This window comes from Girardinichthys multiradiatus, chromosome 9 (genome assembly GCF_021462225.1).
Source record: "Girardinichthys multiradiatus isolate DD_20200921_A chromosome 9, DD_fGirMul_XY1, whole genome shotgun sequence".
Taxonomy (NCBI): domain Eukaryota; kingdom Metazoa; phylum Chordata; class Actinopteri; order Cyprinodontiformes; family Goodeidae; genus Girardinichthys; species Girardinichthys multiradiatus.
Window position 1 is genome coordinate 37,586,129 of NC_061802.1, and position 20,766 is coordinate 37,606,894.

Below are 20,766 nucleotides of genomic sequence, written 5' to 3' on the forward strand. Positions count from 1 at the left end.
TGCACAGTGAGCTGTGTTTAGTACTGTAGTCTAACAGCATGGAGGTCCTTGGTTTGAATTCTTTCTGGGGTCTTTCTACATGGAGATTTCCATGTTCTCACTGTGCCACTATGAGACGTGTACATGCATACAAGATATTGGGTTCATAAAAAAGGCGAGATTCTTGCAACATTTTCACTGGTTTCACAGATCACAAACACTTCATATAGTGCAGAGTTTATGTGTATATAAATCTGGTATATAAATCTGGGGAAAGGATGCAGGATTAGACTGAGTGTTGTACTCACAGTTCAGGATAGAGGATGCTCTCTGGTCTCTGATTTCCACTGAAGCTGAGGCCGTCTCTTCTCCTGTACTAACTGTTAACATTATACTTCTAACATTATCTACATCTGTTTGCCACAAAGCTTGGCTCAGGTAATAGAGATTTTCTTACATCAGAGATTTTTGACATTCAGAATATGTAAAATTCAATTCAATTCAATTCAATCTAGACATAGAGATAAGTCACACAGCTTGCATGCATGACCTCACTCTTCTCTCAGCCTGAATTTTGAAGCTAGTGATAATGCAGTACATCATTTCTGGCTGTTTCTCTCCTAAAATCTGGCAGTGGGTCAGAAGTTGTAATGACTGAGACGCAGCCATCTGGTCAGGGCTGATATCATACTAATGTAATCATTCATGACCTTTATTGGCCTTCAGATAGGAAACTGATCTGAATGCATCTGAATGCATCCACAAAATCCTAATGTGATCTGTGGTTTTTCTCGTTAGGTTTATGCTGTCAGGGCTTGGACATTTTTTTTTTGTACACTCACATGTAACCACATGCAATTCTTTGAACCTGTTTTCTGTTTGTTTGAATGATCCCCGCATTCCCATTTTTTCACATCAGTCTCTTTTTTGTTCTACTTTTAGTACAAATATTTGACTTTGTAGGACTGCCTCAAGCATACTGATGCTTTCTTCTTTCTCTTTCTTGTTTAAAAAAGCTGTCTTGACTTGAGTTTTAAAACATACTCATAAAAAGTGGGCTACACGGTGGCGCAGTTGGTAGCACTGTTGCCTTGCAGCAATAAGGTCCTGGGTTCGATTCCCGGCCTGGGGTCTTTCTGCATGGAGTTTGCATGTTCTCCCCGTGCATGTGTGGGTTCTCACCGGGTACTCCGGCTTCCTCCCACAGTCCAAAGACATGCCTGTTATGTTAATTGGTCACTCTAAATTGCCCTTAGGTGTGTGAATGAGTGTGTGCATGGTTGTTTGTGTGTTGCCCTGCGATGGACTGGTGACCTGTCCAGGGTGTACCCTGCCTCTCGCCCATTGACTGCTGGAAATAGGCACCAGCTCCCTGTGACCCACTATGGAATAAGCGGTAGAAAATGACTGACTGACTCATAAAAATTGCCAAATAAGCCTGTGTTCACTCAACTAGAGTAACAGACATATGTAACGACACACTTAACACTCTGTCAGTGTCATGACTTGACTTATATGAATGGGAAATGGAAAGACATAATCGAATAAGAGAATATGAGTACATATTTACGTCATAATGCTGTTCTTGTGAGTTCTACTCGATGCGCGAGCGTATGAAATGAATCATCTGGGGCAGAATGGCTTCTGTTCACGAAAACTGCATCCTGTCACAATCCAATTACTTTTCCATTTCCTGCGAGCCCTGTGGTCTTGTCGTTGTGCGTAGCGCTCAAATACCACAGGACAACCGATGTCTCGGTAAGCTCGCATGCAGCCATTAACATGCAGACACAGTTTGGCCTGTAACCACACAAATTCCATCTATGAAATATTTAGTCAGACAGGGTATTTACACCAGTTAAATTACTTTCCTGAGGGCATCAGATGGCATTATGAAAATTGGATAACTGGGGAGGAGAAGAAGAAAAAACAGTGAGGAAAGCGATATTTGTCCACTGTCTTGCAAGAGTAATCCTTCCTTACTTAAATGTTTCCACATTTTGTCTCATTACAACCAGAAAAGTCGTATTTTCTGAGGATATTAGGTGACAAACCAACAAAATATACTACAACTGTGAAGTATAAGGGTTTACAAGTGTCAGCAACCTTTGAAGAATCACCTTTTGCTGCAGTTACAGCTGCATGATTTTTTTTTAAATGTCTCAACCAACCTTGCACAACTAAAGATGGAATTTTCTGCCCATTTTCTTTGCAAAATAGCTTAAGCTCAATCAGATTAGATAGAGAGCCTTGCAGCAGATTCTTAATTGAATTTAGATCTGGACTATGACTGGGCCATTCTAACACAGGAATACACTTTGATCTAAACCATTCCACTGTATTTTCAGGATTGTTGTCCTGCTGAAAAGTCTTTTGTATGCTCTTTAGCAGGTTTTCTTCCAGGTTTGCCCAGTATTTAGCTCCATCCAGCTTTCTATTAACTCTGACCATCTCCCATGTCCCATCCAGAAGAAAAGTGCCCGACTGATGCTGCCACCAGTATGTTTTACTGTGGGGATGGTGTGTTTCAGGGCAGTGTGCAGTGTTATCTTGATGTCACACATAGTGTTTTTTATGTTAGCCAAAAAGCTGAATTTCGTTTTCATTGATGCCACAAACATGTGTCACCATGGGCCTGCCAGTTTGCAGTTGTGCCAAAAGGTAAAGGTTGGGAAATTGTTTTGTAACCTACTCTTGTTTTAAATTTCTCAGTAAATTGATTCCTGACCTGCATTGTGTTCTGGGTCTTATGTTCTCAAACCAACCTCTGAGGCCTTCACATTAAGTGACAACCAAAGGCAGTTAGTTGCACTGGATTTTATTCAAATGTATCAGATTACAAGCAGCTGAATACATGTGCAAACTTTTCAAATTTAACAAATTCCAAACTTTTCCAACACATTGAGGTTTGTAGATATAACATGAGAAAGTGCAAGGCACTGTTAACCAGACTTTTACAAAATATTTTAATGGATACTTCGAAAAGTAAAAAATATAAATAAATAAATGCAGAAATAAGATCACAATCAGAGATGCAGGTGAAGTTAAATCTATGCGAGATTCCTTTTCACAGGGTTCTAGTCTTATGATTCCCGCTTTTTTTTCTGTAAACTACAGAAAAAGTGTAACCGACAGAGGGAGATGGAACGTCTTTTAGATTACAAATAAAAATGCATATTTCTTTAATTTTTAAATTGCTGCAGTCAATACTTAAGAATGTCAGCAAATATCTCTCCTCTCCTAGTTACCTAATCAAAACAAGTACTGACAAAAAATAGCCTTTCTTTTATTTCTCCTGACTAAATTTGAAGATGAAGATTAGACTGTTGGAATTCGCTTGGTTTAATACAGACATGCACCATATCCTCTCCTTTTTATCCTCATCTTTCTTATTGATGTCACTTTGAGAAACAAGCTCCCATCCCAGCAGAGCTATTGATTTGCCGGTGTGTTTTGGTGCTCAGCCTCTCTTTTTTTCCACGCTTGCAGGCAGATTCTTTTAAGCGATCAGACCAATCTGCTGCACTGAGAGCAGTCCATTGCTGTAAGCCAGGGGTGAGGCAATGGAAAGCAACACATTCTCTCTCCCCTGCAGGAGTGATCTATCCACGGGTACGGGGAGGTGAATGCAGAACTGGCACCTGTGTCTGTGTGTGTCTGAAGGTGTATGTGTGGATCCAACCACATGTGAACAGGGCAGAGGCAATCAGAAGAGTTCAAAGTACTCACCCCCCATCTTTGTTTTGGTTTGCTCCATCCCCCCTTTCAGTGGTTTCTGCTGCAGTATAAGTCACAGCCTGCGCTGTTCTCTCTGACAAACACACACACACACACACACACACAAACCCGCTCTCAGTGCATACGAGCACAAATCCTCTTACAACTTGCCAGTGCCCAGAGCAGATTAAGGGGCTGCAACCTCAAACTGTATTCCAAATGTGCCACCTTTGCATGGGTCCGTTTCCTCTTCTTCCTGCACTTTCTCCTTTTCCACCTGTGCCACAACAGGACTTCTTCTTCTCTGCACCTGCTTTGGCTGCTTTTTCCTCCTTCGTTCCATCTTCAACCTCTGGCAACCAGCCCACTTGGCTCTGCAGCTGAGATGACCAGGCAGCCAGCCTGAGGCAGAAGAAGAAACTCGCACAGATACAAGTAGAGAAGTGGGGGAAGAGCAGTGGGGGGGAAGTTAAAAAGGTAAGAAGTGAAGGATTAATTCACATCTGAGTGTGCTTCTGTTGAAGGAAGGCAGGCACTGAGGGGAGAGGGGGGTCAGCACGGGCAGAGTCGTAAAATTGGAGGTGGAGGAGGGGAGGGGGGTGAGGGGGGAACCGGAGAAGAGACGGCCTCAGCTTCAGTGGAAATCAGGGACCAGAGAGCGGGGTGGGGGGGGGTAAAGGCTGACCATGAAGGCTCTGTTGCTGCTTGTTCTGCCCTGGCTCAGCCCGGCCAACTACACAGACAATTTGGGTAACCTGCACATCCTCTATTCTGAACTGTGAGTACAACACTCAGTATAATCCTGCATCCTTTCCCCACCCACCCATCCATTCATCCATCCATCCATCCATCCATCCATCCATGCAGCTGTTCAGTGTGTTCTTGCTTCTTTCTCCCACTTTTATCGGCTTGTGTGCTCATGAACTACACCAGTGTTTACATTTGGAGCATCACGTGAAGAGTCAGAGTGTTCCTCTGTGCGGATCAGTCAGTAGTTTCCTGATGCCTTGGTTGGTAGCTGTGGTCCTGTCTGGGATGCAGCAGAACCAGCAGTGCTTTGTGCTGTCTAGGACAGTTTGGATGTTACAGAGCAACACTGCAGCAGGGCATATCTCCCTTCCTCTAGTTCTCACTGTGAGTGAATGCCTAACTACTGTATTGATTGGAGCAGGATGTCAGCTCACATTTGCACAAAACTGTGGATTTTAGGCACTATGTGCAGATGCTGAGTCTTTTCAAGCCTTTAGATGTTTGTAACTAGACCATGTGCATTAAAAATGTATAGTTGACTGTTCTAAGTTTACATCTTTATACATAATACAACCCTCAAGAACCTATTAATACAAAGCAAAAATACTCCAGACATTTTTCTTCCAGTCAGTTTGGTAATATTTTTAAAAAATTGTGGAAGTTAACTACAAGGGGTATAATGATATATATTTATAGGCAAGCAACATCTTTTTTTAAATGCAATAAATGCTTTATATACCAAACCACAAGCTATGAAAATGCTCCCTGTTTTTTAAGAAGTTTTATAACCTTTTAAACTGTGGTTTAAAGAATCTCAGTTCAGTGCAGAATTATTCAGTTAGACCAGTTTCAGTATTATTTGTTTATATTTACAGATGATCAAATCCAGTCCAGACTATACAAATTTTAGTGTTCTTAGCAACTAATTGTTAGCCCGTCATATTTTCTGTGTTTAATAGTTTCCGTCTTGTCTCAGTGTCAACGTTTCTGCCACATATAGGTTTTTAAAAGAGTTAAAGGCTTCATCAATGCTTATGCAACTGAAGGTTGTCAGCCATCCTGATGACGCGTTTACCCTGTCAACGGGATGGGGCAACTCAAGAACTATTTCCTTTGTTACTACAAAATAAGAGTCTCAAACTGAGACAGAGCAAGGCATCAAGCTTAAAGCACACACCGTTATAAACGTTGCTTACACTTAACTTTACCAGATGAGGTCACAGGCCACTTCATGCCACAAGATACATCCCAATAATTTGTGTCAAATAGCAAACTCACACCCACTGGTGCAACGCTGTTGTTACTGTGTTTTGTTATTTTCCACCCAGTCAGTTTTGCAGTATTTATACTACACATCCTTGTACATAATACAAACTACTATGTACTAGAACTAATTAAAACAAAATTGTAGCACAGTCAAATTTGCTGGTTCACCACACTAATCATTTTTTTTCCTTTCAATCCGTTTTGCAGTATTTTTAAAAAATGAAAATATAATGGAAACAAAGTTTTTTTTTCAGAATCTTTTATATTGGCTGATCCGTGCTTTTTGCATTCAATCACAATTGTTGAGAATATGGCAGCCAGCAGTTTGATAATTAAATAAAAAACAAATAAAAGCGACCCTCTCTTCAAATTTATTCTGCCAATTAGACTTGAGGTCCTTTTACACCACTGCACAGTATATCAGAGTGTCTTCATTCTTGGCTCTGTGTCCTTCTGAAAAGTGCTTTGAGCTGTGTATTGGACCCCAGACTCTCATTGTGTGGGAGTTAATGTTGACTACATTCAGCAGCTCCACGGAAAGTCTAAGCGCACTGATTCCTGAGCTGGTTTTGCTCTTCTCCTTTTCAGTTTGATGGAAACATAACATTAAACTGCAAAACATTATGCTGGAACAATGGAGTGCCTGTCCAATCCAATATTTTCGTCATACAGAATTACCCTTTAAGGGGCAGTAAAGACCAGGAGCCGGGATTACACAGTAATAGACGCTAAAAAAAGAGGAAGGGAGAAAAAGAAATGAAAAATGATGGATGGAGATGAAAGGTAGATGGATGCAGGTGGATGAAAATAAAATGGATGAGAGGTGCAGCAGAAATTAGAAGGTAGCCTATTGTAGATGAGAGAAGACAGGGGGGTAGAAGGTCACTTCCTCTGCCTGTCTTCAATCTGGCCATACATATGGCTGCCATGGTGATGGCACCCAGCATCCCCAGTATATTGCTACTTTCTGACAACTTCAAATGGAACCAGGGATCGGTTTGTGGTTTACAAAGCCGACTAAGAGAAGAGTATTAATAATCTGGCGGTTTGTGTGTGGTGTAATGGAAAAGGTTTTTGTTTTTTCTGCTGATTATGACATGACATGGAGAGAAACAAGGACCAGACAAACGCAGACGTGGTGTTTTTCTGCCTGGCTGGAGAGCAGTGGCACACCATTCGTCTTTATCCACAATGTTGACAGGAGCAGCTTCCAGCTGAAGCAGCCTCCTCCTTCCTTCCTCCTCCATTTTCTCCATCTCCCTCTCTTTCTCTTTGCAGTGCCTCTCTGTTTGGTGTTAAGTGATTGCTACAGTTAGTTTATGTTGCATGGAAAAAATGAGAGAGGGTGTAGTCTGTCTTCCCCACACATCAGTATGTGTGCAAAGGCTGCTATGTAGACCCTATTTTCTGCAAGTAGATGTACATCGTGAGGGAAAAATAAATGTGTCTGTGATAAAAAGCACCAGTCAATAAAAATGCAGCACAGGCACAAACAGGAGAGCATCAGCTTCCAACTCATAAACACCACTGGACTCATTCCCTTACTACCACTCTGTTTTGCTATTTTGAAACTAACGATGCAGCGCTGTAGAGCTTTCATGATTAATCTGAGTTCATTCCTGAGCCAGGGCCAAGATGTCTTGAACACTATGATTAGCATAGCTTCCATTCTTTCAGCCCTCATCTCCGAGGTGTTTGATCACTGCAAGCTCAAATGTAGTCCCAGTGCTCCGGACATCTTCAGCATGGGTGCGTCCTAACAGGATTAGCCACCCCGGCAGCCGCGCAATCATTGAGTCTGAACAATGCAGATCATTTGTTTTTATCAGGTCAAACCAAAATCAAAGGCAGGGCACCGTGCCAGGCCCACTCCAGCCTCGTGTCTGTCTCAGATGAGGGGGCAGACTTTGCTAATTAGATTTCTGTCTGGGCTAAAAATTAATCCCTACACTGTAGTCAGGATCTCACTTTGCTTTATTTCAACTCGCAGGCCAAAAATACCTGAAAGCCAGTATGAATAATCAAGCTGACCAGCTACTCCTCTGAATAAAAGAAAAGTCAGAGTAATTATTCCTTTGCTTGTATGAAGCTTATTCAGGGAATCTATCATGAGAGTACTTATTTATGCATGAGCACACCAAGCAAGTAGGTCTACGAGCAAAAAGGGAGTGAAAAAAGAAAAGAAGCAACAGGCAAGGAGGCATTTAGCAAAAACAGAAAATTAAAACAAAACTCATATGATGTTAGAGGGCCTTGCCAAAAGTAATCACGTGTTAAAACAATAAAAAGTAATATCTGGTACATGGATTTTATGTGATAAGCAAACACAAAGTAATACATCATTGTAAAGTAAAAGGAGACAAATACACAGGTTAATCTTCTTTACTAAAATGAACTTTTGGGACTACATGCACACTGTGTGGTGAAAAGCTAACAGTGTACATGGCGGTGGCAGTATCATGCTGTGGGGATGATTTTCTTCATCAGGGACAAGGGAAGCTTGTCAGAGTTGATGAGAGATGGATAGAGCTAAATATGGGGTAGTCCTGGAACAAACATGTTAAGGATGGCATACAACAACTTGCTTGTATTGAAAGCACTAGATGCATTTGAACAGCCTGTTTGATGACCGCATCACAGAGCTCAGTCAGATTTAGGGGAAATCCCCCACACTTGCTATGCATATTGCTCATGTGAATACTGCAAGGTCTAGGCCATTTCCATTGGGTTCCACAACTACATCAACATGATCTAAAAGACTGAGACCTCAGCAGATTGACTTGTAGAACGTGAAGGGGGTTTCTTGGTTGCTGTTTATTTTGGTACTAAGATCTAAAAGAGAGCACCGCTAGAGCTAAAACAGAATGGTTTAGAATAGAATAGAATAGAATAGAATAGAATAGAATAGAATAGAATAGAATAGAATAGAATAGAATAGAATAGAATAAAGTGTTTGACTGAACCAGTCCAAAAAAATCCAAATGAGAATCTGTGGCAAAACTTGAAAATTGCTTTTTAAGCCCACTCTGCATCCGATCTGACTGAGCTTGAGCTATTTCACAAAGAAGAATGGGCAAAAATGTCAGTCTCTGAATGTGCAAAACTGGTAGAGACATACCCCAAGAGACTTGCAGCTGTGATTGCAGTGAAAGCTGATTCTACAAAGCATTTAATCAGGGGGTTTGACTAAAATCCATGCCAAACTTTTATTTGGAAAAACAATTTTAAACTGTCCATTGTTTTCTTTCTAGGTCACAATTTTCCACTAATTTGTTTTGGTCTATTAAAACAAATTCTGATAAAATACATTGAAGTTTGTTTTTGCAACACTAAAAAACAAAACATTTTTACACAGCACTGTATGAAGGAAAAATAAACAGTAGGCCAAAGTAAAAATGTGACATCATGTAACTAAAGGGTATACAATTCATGTATGAGCGCTGTACTCGGTCACATAGAACAGTTGAAATGTGTATTCATTTATTCATAAGGAGATGCGAACAGCAGGTCAGAGTGTTTACTTCAGCAGAGCCTTCCTCTCAGATATGTCACCGTTCAAGCAGAAAACAGCACAGGAGCAAGGTAAGGGGGTATTAGCGTCAGTATGCAGAGAAGGCTTACAGATGGCACCAAGTTTGCTCGGTCGTACGAAAAGCATTTCACTAAACTTAGATACATGTTTGTTTCCGCAATGCAGCACATGCTCAAATCTGCGCTGAATCATTTACATAAAGTGGCCTACTTTCTCAGATGTATGTGAGGATTGTGTCTCTCTTAACCTTTGCCTTGTGCTGATTCAAAGTCTGGCTGCTGTTTATGGGTTTTCAAGGCTTGACACCAGTAGGACGAAATGACGTTCTCAACCTCGTGTCTGCATCAGGCTAATCTGTTAGAAGGCTCCGTACGAGCGGGCCTGGCAGGCACCAGACTGTAGCTGACAGCTGAGAGGAGAACGGGGTGGAGTTGATCTTGAACGTGAGCAGCACCCCGCAGACTGCCTAGGCTTTGGGTTGGGCTGTGGTGCAGGCATGATGGCATGGGAAAGAAGAGAAACTAGGACTTTGCTAATGGCTACAAGGGCCATGTGGGACAGTGGCCTTGCAGGGATTCTCTGTGATTATGCACTATATGGAGTTTTGGAAATTACAATTAGAGCAATTGGCACCTCGGTGAGAGAAAATAACAACTGCTTTGACAGTGCCACTGTTGAGGTGGATGTAGGCGCATCAGTGAGCCTGAGATCTAGCTCAGCCAGGCAGCAGAGAATAAATCGCTGCTTGCATTTGCTCTGCTCTTGACAAAAGTGAAAAGAGATTGCTTACTTGGTAGAAACTAGAAACTGACACAGTAAACTGCTGCATAAATACCCTTCCAGCTTCATCATTGGGTCAGAGCTCAACTGATGATTACCCGTATTGATTGGCTGGAAAAAGTTTGGAGCTGCTTTTAACCAGCAGACTGAACATATTATGTTGGTACGAGGCTGCTTATCGTCTGCACCCATAAAACTCAGCTGAATGAAGCATGCCAAACCGGCCCGGCTGCTCCTTGCTGCATTGGAGGACAATGGAAAATTTCAGCAGAAAGGTTTATCTACAGCTTTGCACTTTTTCCTTTTATTTTCAGCACACAATCGCCTTCAAAGGAAGTGAGGAGTTACACCCAACAGATCCTGGCTCTCAGTGTGCATTTTGCAGGTCTGTGTTTAGGAAGCGGTTTTTCTTTTTCCACATCAGTGACTGCCCCATCTTCCTGTGCCTTGACCCCCTGCTCATGCAGCAGATGGGATTACCACTCACAGCAGGCGGATCCAGTCAAAATACATGCGCATCATCTGAGTAACACTCCCCTGGTTCATCATTAACTGGATTACTGTGTCTTTATGTCACTCTATCCTTAATCATTCTGTCTCTTTTCCGTTTATCAAATTTTAAGGAATAGTTCAAAATTTTTGAATCGAGGTTCCATTAACAGGGTACAAGTTGTTCATATGTAACCTGCAGTTGATAAGTCTCTCAGCATTTTAGCATGTTTAATAAAAATTGTTTTCGGAGGCTGAAAGTGAAAGCCTTTTTTTAAAGGCCTATACATGAGCATTTACATCCCCACAATGACATTTTTCAGATTGGAGCATCTCAAGACACAAGATTGTCATATAATTTAGCTAAGATCTTAACAGATTGTAAGCTATAAATTAGCTTCATTTCTAAAATTCCAAACAACCACATAAATATCCAGTCAAACTGGCACCAGTATTCCTCCTTGGCTACTTTATGAGTATGTGTATAGGTGTGTTTTAACTATAAGACCGGGAACTGGCTGTTTCTTCTTTGTTTGAGTGTTTCCACTGTAGAGACTAGGCAGGGCCATTGTCTCTCCAGATGCTGAGTCTGTCACAGCAATTGCACTTTTTAACTTGTAAAAGGTATAATTCAAATAAATTATAAGGGATTTAGGCAAATACTAGGTTCTGTTATGTCTACCTTTTGCAGTGAGAGCACCGGTTGAGGTTACGACTCGGTGCTTATGACCCTCATGGGTATTTAATTAATGAAGCCTGAGAGAAGTGGTCCAAAAGAGCATTCTCCACACATACACAAACACATAAGCTGTTGCTTCATTTCATAACTTTCATTCTGTAAGTGATTGTGGGAGCTCTGGTTGTTTGTATTTCTGCCTCTGAACATAAACAGCATGAAACAAATATATTATGTAGACTGAAGAAGTTGGTTTTTTTTCCCCCTTTTTCCACACAGACGGCTATAAGCAGACTTCAGTGATTTTAAACTCTTACTATTAAAGTTACAATTTAACAAAAGACATGAGCTGTAGAAAAGTTTAAACTTATGACTGAATTCGTTTTTTTCTGGGGTAAATAATATACACTGGTAATTTGTTTTTAGTCTGGTGAATACAGTTGAAAATGGTAAATGACCAGCGCTTTTTCAAATCCGAGGACACCAAAGTGCTTAACCTTCGCCCATTCATACACGCATTCACACACTGACAGTGGTAAGCTACATGATAGCCACAGCTGCCCTGGGGGAGACTGACAAAAGTGAGGTTGCCATTCAATTGGTGCCACCGGGCCCTCTGACCACCATCAGCAGGCAAGGCGGGTGAAGTGTCTTGCCCAAGGACAGAACGACTGAGACAGACGTAATGACGGTTCAAAATGACCGGTTACAGGACAAACCCCTACAAACTCGCCGCCTGTCACATAAGGATAACAATGACTCCAGAAAGCTATCCTGATTTCTGGAAAAGGTTCCTGTACTGGAAACATGGCTATGTGCTGTATGGCAACGTGCTCTTCCCCAGAGCCCAGTGCAGTTTTTCCTGCCTAGAAAATTCTGTAAGATTTTTGCTTGGCTCTTAGCCTAAAGTTGGTTCAGAGCGCAAGTATTCTCCCATTGAATGAGATAGATTAGAAGTTCTGCAAGGTCAGGGCTCACACTGAATTAACAACTTCTGAAGGTTGTTTTTTCAGCATCGCCTTTTCTGTACTGCACAATGTAAGCAACAAGAATAGGATTCAGAACATGCATGGACAGCTATTTGCTTTTTAGTAGTAAGAAAAACTAAAACCATTCTGTTTTTCTTTCTGTCCAGTGGCAGTTAGTTTAGACAATATGAACTGCAAAAAACAACCATCCCTTGAGCTCTAAACTGACTAATGAGTAGATAAATCTCCAACTGTGTTTGTGTGTCCCCAAATTCATTAGTGCTCTAAGAATACACTCACATGTCTCAATAAGCCTTTCACACAGACACACTTACTGTATTTGTCACATTCTGTGGTGAGAAAAACCTGCAGGCACAGATGCTTTCCTTCCCTCTTTTCCTTTTACACATCAGGTGTTGCTGGGGATATTTTGCCAGACAGGTAGCACATTCATGTCATGCAGAACCTGTTCCTAAAGCAGAAGAATTAACGCATGAGCAAACATCCGCCCACCTCCGGTATCTGAACACCTGAACTGCCATCGTCACTTCAGTGGGGGTAATTTGTATTGCAGTGGGAAGGTTGCCTAACATGATTGTCTGCTGCAGTAAGGGAGCAGAGAGTGTATTTGGGTTAGAAAGGATAATCCACTCACCCCTAAAGGGGATTGGAGAATCTCACAGGCTTTGATGAGTTGTGAGCTGGTGTTTATAGCATATCACAAGAACAGCACTCTTTGTGCCACAGCCGGGGTGCGTCGGGACCATCACCACAACTCTGAAAGCATTATGGGTAATTGTTATTGTACAGGGACAAGGAGGAGGAAGAGGGAGGAGGGAGTGCTTGAAGGATGAGCACATGTCTCCGCTCTTTAGCTTTCTACAGATCCTTGGATTTAGAGAGATGATGTTACAACTGAGTCAAGGATACAGCAGTGCTAATGAGCCCCTTCTAATCTCTGTGATCAACCCTGAAAAAATGGCAAATTAGAATAGATTTGTCTTTGCAATAAAAGGTCCATAGTTATGCACAAATGCATGTCTGCTTTTGAAAGGAAGATGAGAAAGTGGGTAATATATATTTTTTGGTCTCTGTTGATGTGCAAGCTCCATCTATTTGGTTTGGACATGTAAACCCTGCAATGTACATGTACTTTTGTGCATTATTTTCTTGTTTACTAAAAGAATATGCTACAATTTACTTAACCTGCAGCGCATCTATTCTCTGTTTTATGTTTTCAGATCTTAATTGTTCTCAGTTGCAATCATCAGACCAGAATAAAAACCAAAAATCTGTTTCGGCCAACCTAATGAAACTTTTTTTTTTTTTGAAGCAATAACAGTTTCTTTATATCGTTAGGTCAATAATAAGCTTTCAAAGGTATTTTGATCCAATGATGGCTTTATTATCTTATTACATCAAGAATCATTTAATTATCTCAATATCTTCAGGTGTCAAAGCTTGAATTCATCAGATAACGAGTTATATATTTGCTCATTTTTGCACCATAATAATGCTATTTTCTAAAACAAAATATTGTTTCTACATACTCACCCAAACAAGAAAAATGATACTTTTGAAAATGTTTGAACATTGTGTAGAAATCCTCACTGACCAACTGTCCTCCCACCATTGCCAGCATATGTTGGACATTGCTGAGACACACTGGAGTTTCAATCAAATGTTCCATTTTAAACCTTCTGACAGTGAGAGACTTGAAAAAATGGCAAATTAGAGAGCTGGAGAGACTAAAGGTTCTGCCCTCTCCTTGCTTCTCAATTCGAATATTGATTTTTTTTGACCACGTCACTTGGTTAAGTGGTATGTTGCTGTTGGTACTTATCAATTTACTTAAAGAATGGCCAAGCCTCACAGTGGCTCTGTCCACACACAGGTACACACACGTGTAGTGTATCATGAAGTTTGAATGAAGGCGATCAATAGGCACTTCCGCTTTGTGTAATGTTATATCTGACTGGAAGCCTGACTTGTCGCTGCAAGTGAGATTTAGAACCCTGTTTCGGATTAAACGACTTTCCCTGTGAGATATGGACAGAGAGCATGACCTGCTCAGACAGCTCTGTAATTGTGACAAAATGCTGCTTCTGGTGATGTGGAGCCCTTTGGGGCCGATGGTCCTAACTTGGCTGTAATGGCTCAAAAGCTTGCATTCTTCTTCCTTTTGTGACTCTTAAGCAATCTCTGTCATTTTACTCTACTTTTACTTAACCTTTCATCTTTTGGCTTCAAACCCAAAAAAAAAAAAACACAAAGCACAGGAGAAAAATGCTGCACCACCTGTGTTTTCTTTTTTTTCCAAGCTACCGGTGAAGCAGAGTCTGGGTCTGATCCAGCTCATTAAAACCGAGTTAGTGTTTGTGCTGATGGCTCCGCAGAGACAGCCAGAGAGACGGGCAGAGTTATTTCTGCCTCTGATGAAGCCTTTATGGCTTACAGATGGAGGAAAATTCTCCTAAAACACAACACCCTGATCTGCAGGGAAATGCTCGAGTTGCACGCAAATATTCCCAGTTTCATATTGTTACATTGTGAAGACGTTTATAGATGAGTGAGCGTTTGTATGTACATAAGAGAGCTGGAGAGAGAGAGTGTTTCAGTGTGCGGTGGCTGAGCTGTTGTTGACAGACAGAAGACATCTGGAGCTCAGGAATTAGATTTGTTTTTCAGAGTAACAACAATCAAACAATTTCTGTTCCATATTCAGATGTAGTGTCAGCTTCCCACCCTCCCTCCTCACTAGCGGCTGTTTTCTTGCATTTGTACTCAGTTAACTGTCAGTGACACTCAGTGCTCAGTGCCACAGAGAAAACTTCTCCAACGTGCGATTACAAATACTGTGAACAAGATGTTGAACAAGATGGTGTACAAACAACTGAAAGTGGACTTTTTCTTAACATTTTCTTTACCATGAAAATGTTATTTCTGTGGCAGATTCATAGAGATGCGATCTGGATTCAAGGTGGAAGTGCCAAAAATGTGAACCACCAGAGTATTCTCAGCGTGGGGTTGTGCAGTGAGCTGCTGTTTGAGTGTTAAGGTCAGATAAGCAGTCTTTGTGTGAGGCTGCCTCACAGAAGAAGCCAGAGCCTGTAGGAAATGCTCAAATCTGCTCGGATCATTGTTTTTTCAGAATCTGACCTTTTCAATAAATATTAACAGAAATCTGTTTGGTTTCACTCTGACTACCTCCACATGAGGTTTATTATGCAGGCATGCGACAATGCGTCATCAGTCCCTCTCTTCCATCCACACACACAATGCCCTGCGGAGGTATTCACACACCTATGACTTTTTAACATTTTTTAAAATTACCAAATTCTATGTGTTTTAATTGAATTTCACAAGTCAAACACATATTAGTGTATTATTGTGAATGGAAGGAAATGATACAGCGTTTTCAAGATGTTTAAATAACAAAAATCTGAAAAGTGTGGCTTGCATTTGTAGTCAGCCCGATTCACTCTGATAACTTAATATAAACTTGAGTGCAACCTTCAGAAATCATCCAATTAGTCAACAGAGTAATTTGATCTCAGTGTAAATTTAATCTTAGTATGAATACGTCTGTTCAGTGAAGGCCTTTGATGTTTGTTAGAAAACATTACGTAACAAACAAAACCATCCGCAGAAAAATAACTGCACATCACCCTATAAACAATCTCCCCACGGTCAAACATGGTAGTGGCAGCATTATGGTGTGGGGATGCTTCTCTTGAGCAGGGATATTACATAAATGTTAAGGCATTGCATTCAGTATGCCTTTACTATCTTTCTGGAGTCTAATGTTAAGACCCCTCTTTTCCTGTTTGCAGGTGTAAAGGGGCTTCCCATTATGGACTCTCAACAGATAGAAAGCGTCGCTCGCAGGAGGGGGAGTGCACAGACAGCACATCAGAACTCACCGTCGCCACGCTGCCCAATGATGGCCCCACATCCGCTGCTGTGGCTCTGGTCTCAGACGAACCCGGTCTGGTCAACCCGGCTTTTGACCCCAACATGGAAGACAACAGTCAGTCAGGCAGCATGACCAGCCTGGCTGCTCGAAGCAGCAGCAAGAAGAGTGAGTGTGAGAATGGATATGTGTGGTTATGCTCCATCCTGCCTAACATCATCTAATAGAAGAGAGATCAGTTTCTTTACACAAATAGAGTGCATTACAAAGTATTTGTCCACATTTTCCATTTTGTTATCTTGCACCTGAAAACTACAGTTTCTTAATGCGCTTTTATGTGATTGACCAATATTTGTGAAGTGGAAAGGAAAGCATACATGTTTTTCTTTTTTTTTTGAAACAAAAATCTGAAGAACTGTCGTATGTACTCGTACTCATATTCGTCGTCTTCCGCTTATCCGGGACTGGGTCGCGGGGGCAGCAGACTCAGCAGAGACGCCGAGACGTCCCTCTCTCCAGACACCTCCTCCAGCTCCTCCGGGGGGAGCCCAAGGCGTTCCCAGGCCAGCCGAGAGACATAGTCCCTCCAGCGTGTCCTGGGCCGTCCCCTGGGCCTCCTCCCGGTGGGACGTGCCTGGAACACCTCACGAGGAAGGCGTCCAGGAGGCATCCGGTATAGATGCCCGAGCCACCTCAACTGGCTCCTCTCGATGTGGAGGAGCAGCGGCTCTACTCCGAGCCCCTCCCGGATGGCCGAGCTCCTCACCCTATCTCTAAGGGAGTGCCCGGCCACCGTACGGAGGAAGCTTATTTCAGCCGCTTGTATCCGGGATCTCGTTCTTTCGGTCATGACCCAAAGTTCATGGCCATAGGTGAGGGTAGGAACGTAGACCGACCGGTAAATTGAGAGCTTTGCTTTTCGGCTCAGCTCTCTCTTCACCACAATGGACCGGCACAGTGCCCCCATTACTGTGGCAGCCGCACCGATCCGTCTGTCGATCTCTCGCTCCATTCTTCCCTCACTCGTGAACAAGACCCCGAGATACTTAAACTCCTCCACTTGAGGCAGGAACTCCCCTCAAACCTGAAGAGGACAAGCCACCCTTTTCCGGTCGAGTACCATGGAGGAGCTGATCTTCATCCCAGCCGCTTCACACTCGGCTGCGAACCGCCACAGCGCATGCTGTGGGTCTTGGCTAGAGGGGGCCAGCAGGACCACGTCATCCGCAAAAAGAAGAGACGATATCCACTGGTCCCCAAACCAGACCCCCTCCGGCCCTTGGCTGCGTCTAGAAATCCTGTCCATAAAAGTTATGAACAGGACCGGTGACAAAGGGCAGCCCTGCCGGAGTCCAACATGAACTGGGAACAGGTCCAACTTAGTGCCGGCAATGCAAACCAAACTCCTGCCCCGCTCGTACAGGGACCAGATGGCTGCTAATAAAGGGCACCCGATTCCATACTCCTGGAGCAACCCCCACAGGCACTGTCTTGTGTGTTCAGGGTTAATACTGTGTAGAGTTACTGTTTGCTTTAATTACCGCTGCAAGTCTTTTGGTGTGTCACTATCAGCACTACAAGGCTAAAAATGGCTCAAGATAAGTTTGATTAGATGGACAGCATCTGTGAACATCAGTTTTTAGGTTTCGTCATGGATGAGCCAATTAGATTTAGGTCTGGACTTTGACTGGGCCAATCTAGGACCTAAATATACTATATTCCTAATCCTACTATTACACATCTGGCTGTATGTTTAGGTGTTGTTGTCCAGCTAGGAGGAAAACATCAGCCCCAGTTCTAAGTCCTGCAGCCTCAAATAGTGTTTTTCTTTGTATTTAGCTGCATCCACCTTCCCATCAACTCTGACCAGCTTGACTCTTCTTGCTGAACAGAAACATCCCCATAGCATGACGCTACGACAACCATATTCAGGAGGATGTGTAGTGCTAGTACATAAAATTTAAATAAAACCTGGATTTTGCCCTGCTTTATATTTGTCACACAAAATCCCAATTAAGTGTTTGTGACATGAAAAAATTTTAAAATGTTCATGGGGTATGATTATGTCTGTAAGGTACTGTACAAAGTCAAAGGTGGAAGGGAATAATCTTCATTCAAACATGTATTTACACCTGAGGTTTACCCAGGCACTCATTCGGTCCCAAATACAATAGTTCTACCTAATGCTCTTTGATAGAAATCCTATTAACCAATTAGCCCCGCTACTCTTTTTCTTCAGCAATCTATAAAAAAATTCTATTTCAGGAAACCAGCACAGAAACAAAGAGAAAGTCACAGAGAGAAAGTCACTGAAAGGGCAGGAACACTGTGCTGTAAAGGAGAACCGTAATGAGAGGCAGGTTAAAAATAGCTGCTGCAAGTGTGTGATAATGCCTGGTGACGTGATCGAAGCACTCCCTCCATTTTTTCCACCTGTGCTACCAGGAGGCAGTCATGAGAGTTCCTCTCTCTCCCTGCTCTAAAGTAAGAGCTTGGGACACCAAAATGACGCTGCACCAGCACTTTACGCTCAGCCAGCTGAGCACCCCACCACCATCACCATGAGAACTGCAACTGCTGAACAAGCTGTCAGCTCCAGCAGCCGCTGGCGCTTTTTAAAGAATAATGTGGCTGTCAGAAACCTTCACATCTCTCTAGGACCGCAGAGGGAGGGAGTGGAGCTGCAGAGACTCCGTGCATGGAGCAGCCGGGCTGGGGCAGCGGCCTCACTTTCTCCACCTCTACTCTCCAAATCAAAGTAGCAAGAAGGAGTCTTTCTGGGCCACTGTGTTTTGTACATGGTTACTCGAGTCCATATTGTGTTACATCACTATTGCTGTGGTGAAACCATGTAACTATACTCAGTCATTAGAGCCACAAAGTCAAACAAGCTTCTCTAATGGCAAAAAACTGCATTATTTGAACTTTCTGAAGTGTCAACAAATAAAGCTGGAAAAGAAATGCTGAAAAGAAAATATACATATCTTCTAGAGCTGCATTTATTATTGCAGTAATCCTCTCAATATCAGTATGTGCAATATCACAACTGTAAAAGGACTCTTTGAGAGCAATATTTGGTAAGCCATTCTATTTTAAGTGTCATGCATTCACACTGCATCAGGCCCACCAACAGGGCGGGGACAAACGGGTCTGTTGTCCTGGGCCAAGGACAGGAGAAGGGGACCAATCTGCAGTCTGAAAGCCAGAGCAGATGTCACCAACTGATGTGGACAGATTGATAAAAATGCCAAGGCTAAAAGATGGTGGGGAAACATTGTGATGATAGAAAAGAAAGAGAAGGACATGAAAGTGTGGGGTAATCACTTGCTTTTCAAATACCCTGCAGCCCTAGTATCACCATTTATTTTATTGAGAGCCTTTCAGTGAGAACAATATTTGTAGCAAAAATTCTCAACCTGGGCCACGTTTACCTTTAGTGGGGCATTTGTTGCTTACCAAAACAAACTGCACATACCAGTCCTCAGGTCTTGTGCAGGACAGATAACAGCATAAATAGGTCATGTTTATGTGCCAAATTCCCACTTAAAGATAGAAACAGTTGGTAAAGTGAACACCAGAATTTAACTCAACAACGCTGTTAAGACAGGTCCAGGAGCTCGCCCCCACTTTTAATTTGTTTTGGGTAGAGCACAAGATTAATAATTATAATGTGACATAATTTAGTTTTTGTACATGGCACCAAATCATCATGAAAATCATCTAAAGTCAATAAATATAAGTGCTCCCAATAAAGTAGAATGTTGTTCAAATGTAATTTATTTTAGTAATTCAGGTCAACAATGGAAACTTAGATGTAGCTTCAATGTACAAGGGAAATATTTAAATCATTTATTTGTGTGAATTTTGATGCTTATGGCAAAATCAATTTTTAAAAAGTTAGAACCTTAAACAAGACAAATTAAAACATTATGTAAACACAGAAATATTATAATATGGCCTATAGAATCATGGAGAAGATTGCTGACTTGCCAGTTGTCCAGCAGACCATCATTAGCACCATCCACAAGCAGGTGTATGGTCATTGTTAATCACTTGTGCTTGATCCAAGCATACAAATGGAAAACTAGGTGGATGAAAAAACTGTGGTCAAAAACGGTGTACAAGAAACAAGGATAACTGCATCCCTGAGAGAATTGTGAAAAAAACATGTCTACTGGTCTTCTGTAGTATTTATGATCTAAGAGACTACATTTTGGGTTTTTCTTAAATATAAGCCATAATCATCAAAATTATTAACAGAGATCAACGCTTGAAGTCTATCACTCTGGGTGTAAGGAATCTATTTAGCTTGAGTTTTACTTTTGGAACTGAAGTACTAAAATAAATTAACTTTTCAATCATTTTCTAATTTACTGAGATGTACATGTAAGGTAAAGTAAGCTTAGAAACTTTGAAATTGGCTGTGCTTGTATATATATATATATATCCTTTACATGGCTGAGCCAAGTCTTGCAGGTGTGTCCTTTTTAGAAACCTTTAAAACTTTGCAGGTCTGCCAATCACACTGGAAATACACAGATTTATGAGGTTTACAGCCCCACTTTTCTGAAGTGCCATCCTACATGTTAACACAAGTCTTTCCAGTAGAGAGCTAGGATTGGCTGGAGCCAGACTCAGACATGTCAGGGCATGTTGCAACTGAGGTAATTTATAAAGAGCCTCTCTTTTTCCCGTC

The 20,766-nt window shown here is 41.9% G+C and overlaps 1 protein-coding gene across 3 annotated transcripts in view; it reads left to right on the forward strand.

Moving 5' to 3' along the window:
* The window catches only part of lnx1 (ligand of numb-protein X 1), a 46,289-nt gene that overhangs the window by 13,078 nt on the left and 12,445 nt on the right, over positions 1 to 20,766 (forward strand). For 2 of the 3 annotated variants that reach the window (XM_047374571.1, XM_047374570.1), the window contains exon 3: positions 15,991 to 16,238. In XM_047374571.1, the coding sequence (XP_047230527.1) occupies positions 15,991 to 16,238 (248 nt within the window). Of the gene's footprint in view, positions 1 to 4,321; positions 4,475 to 15,990; positions 16,239 to 20,766 lie in introns of those variants that run through there. The other variant, XM_047374572.1, reaches the window with a different exon arrangement.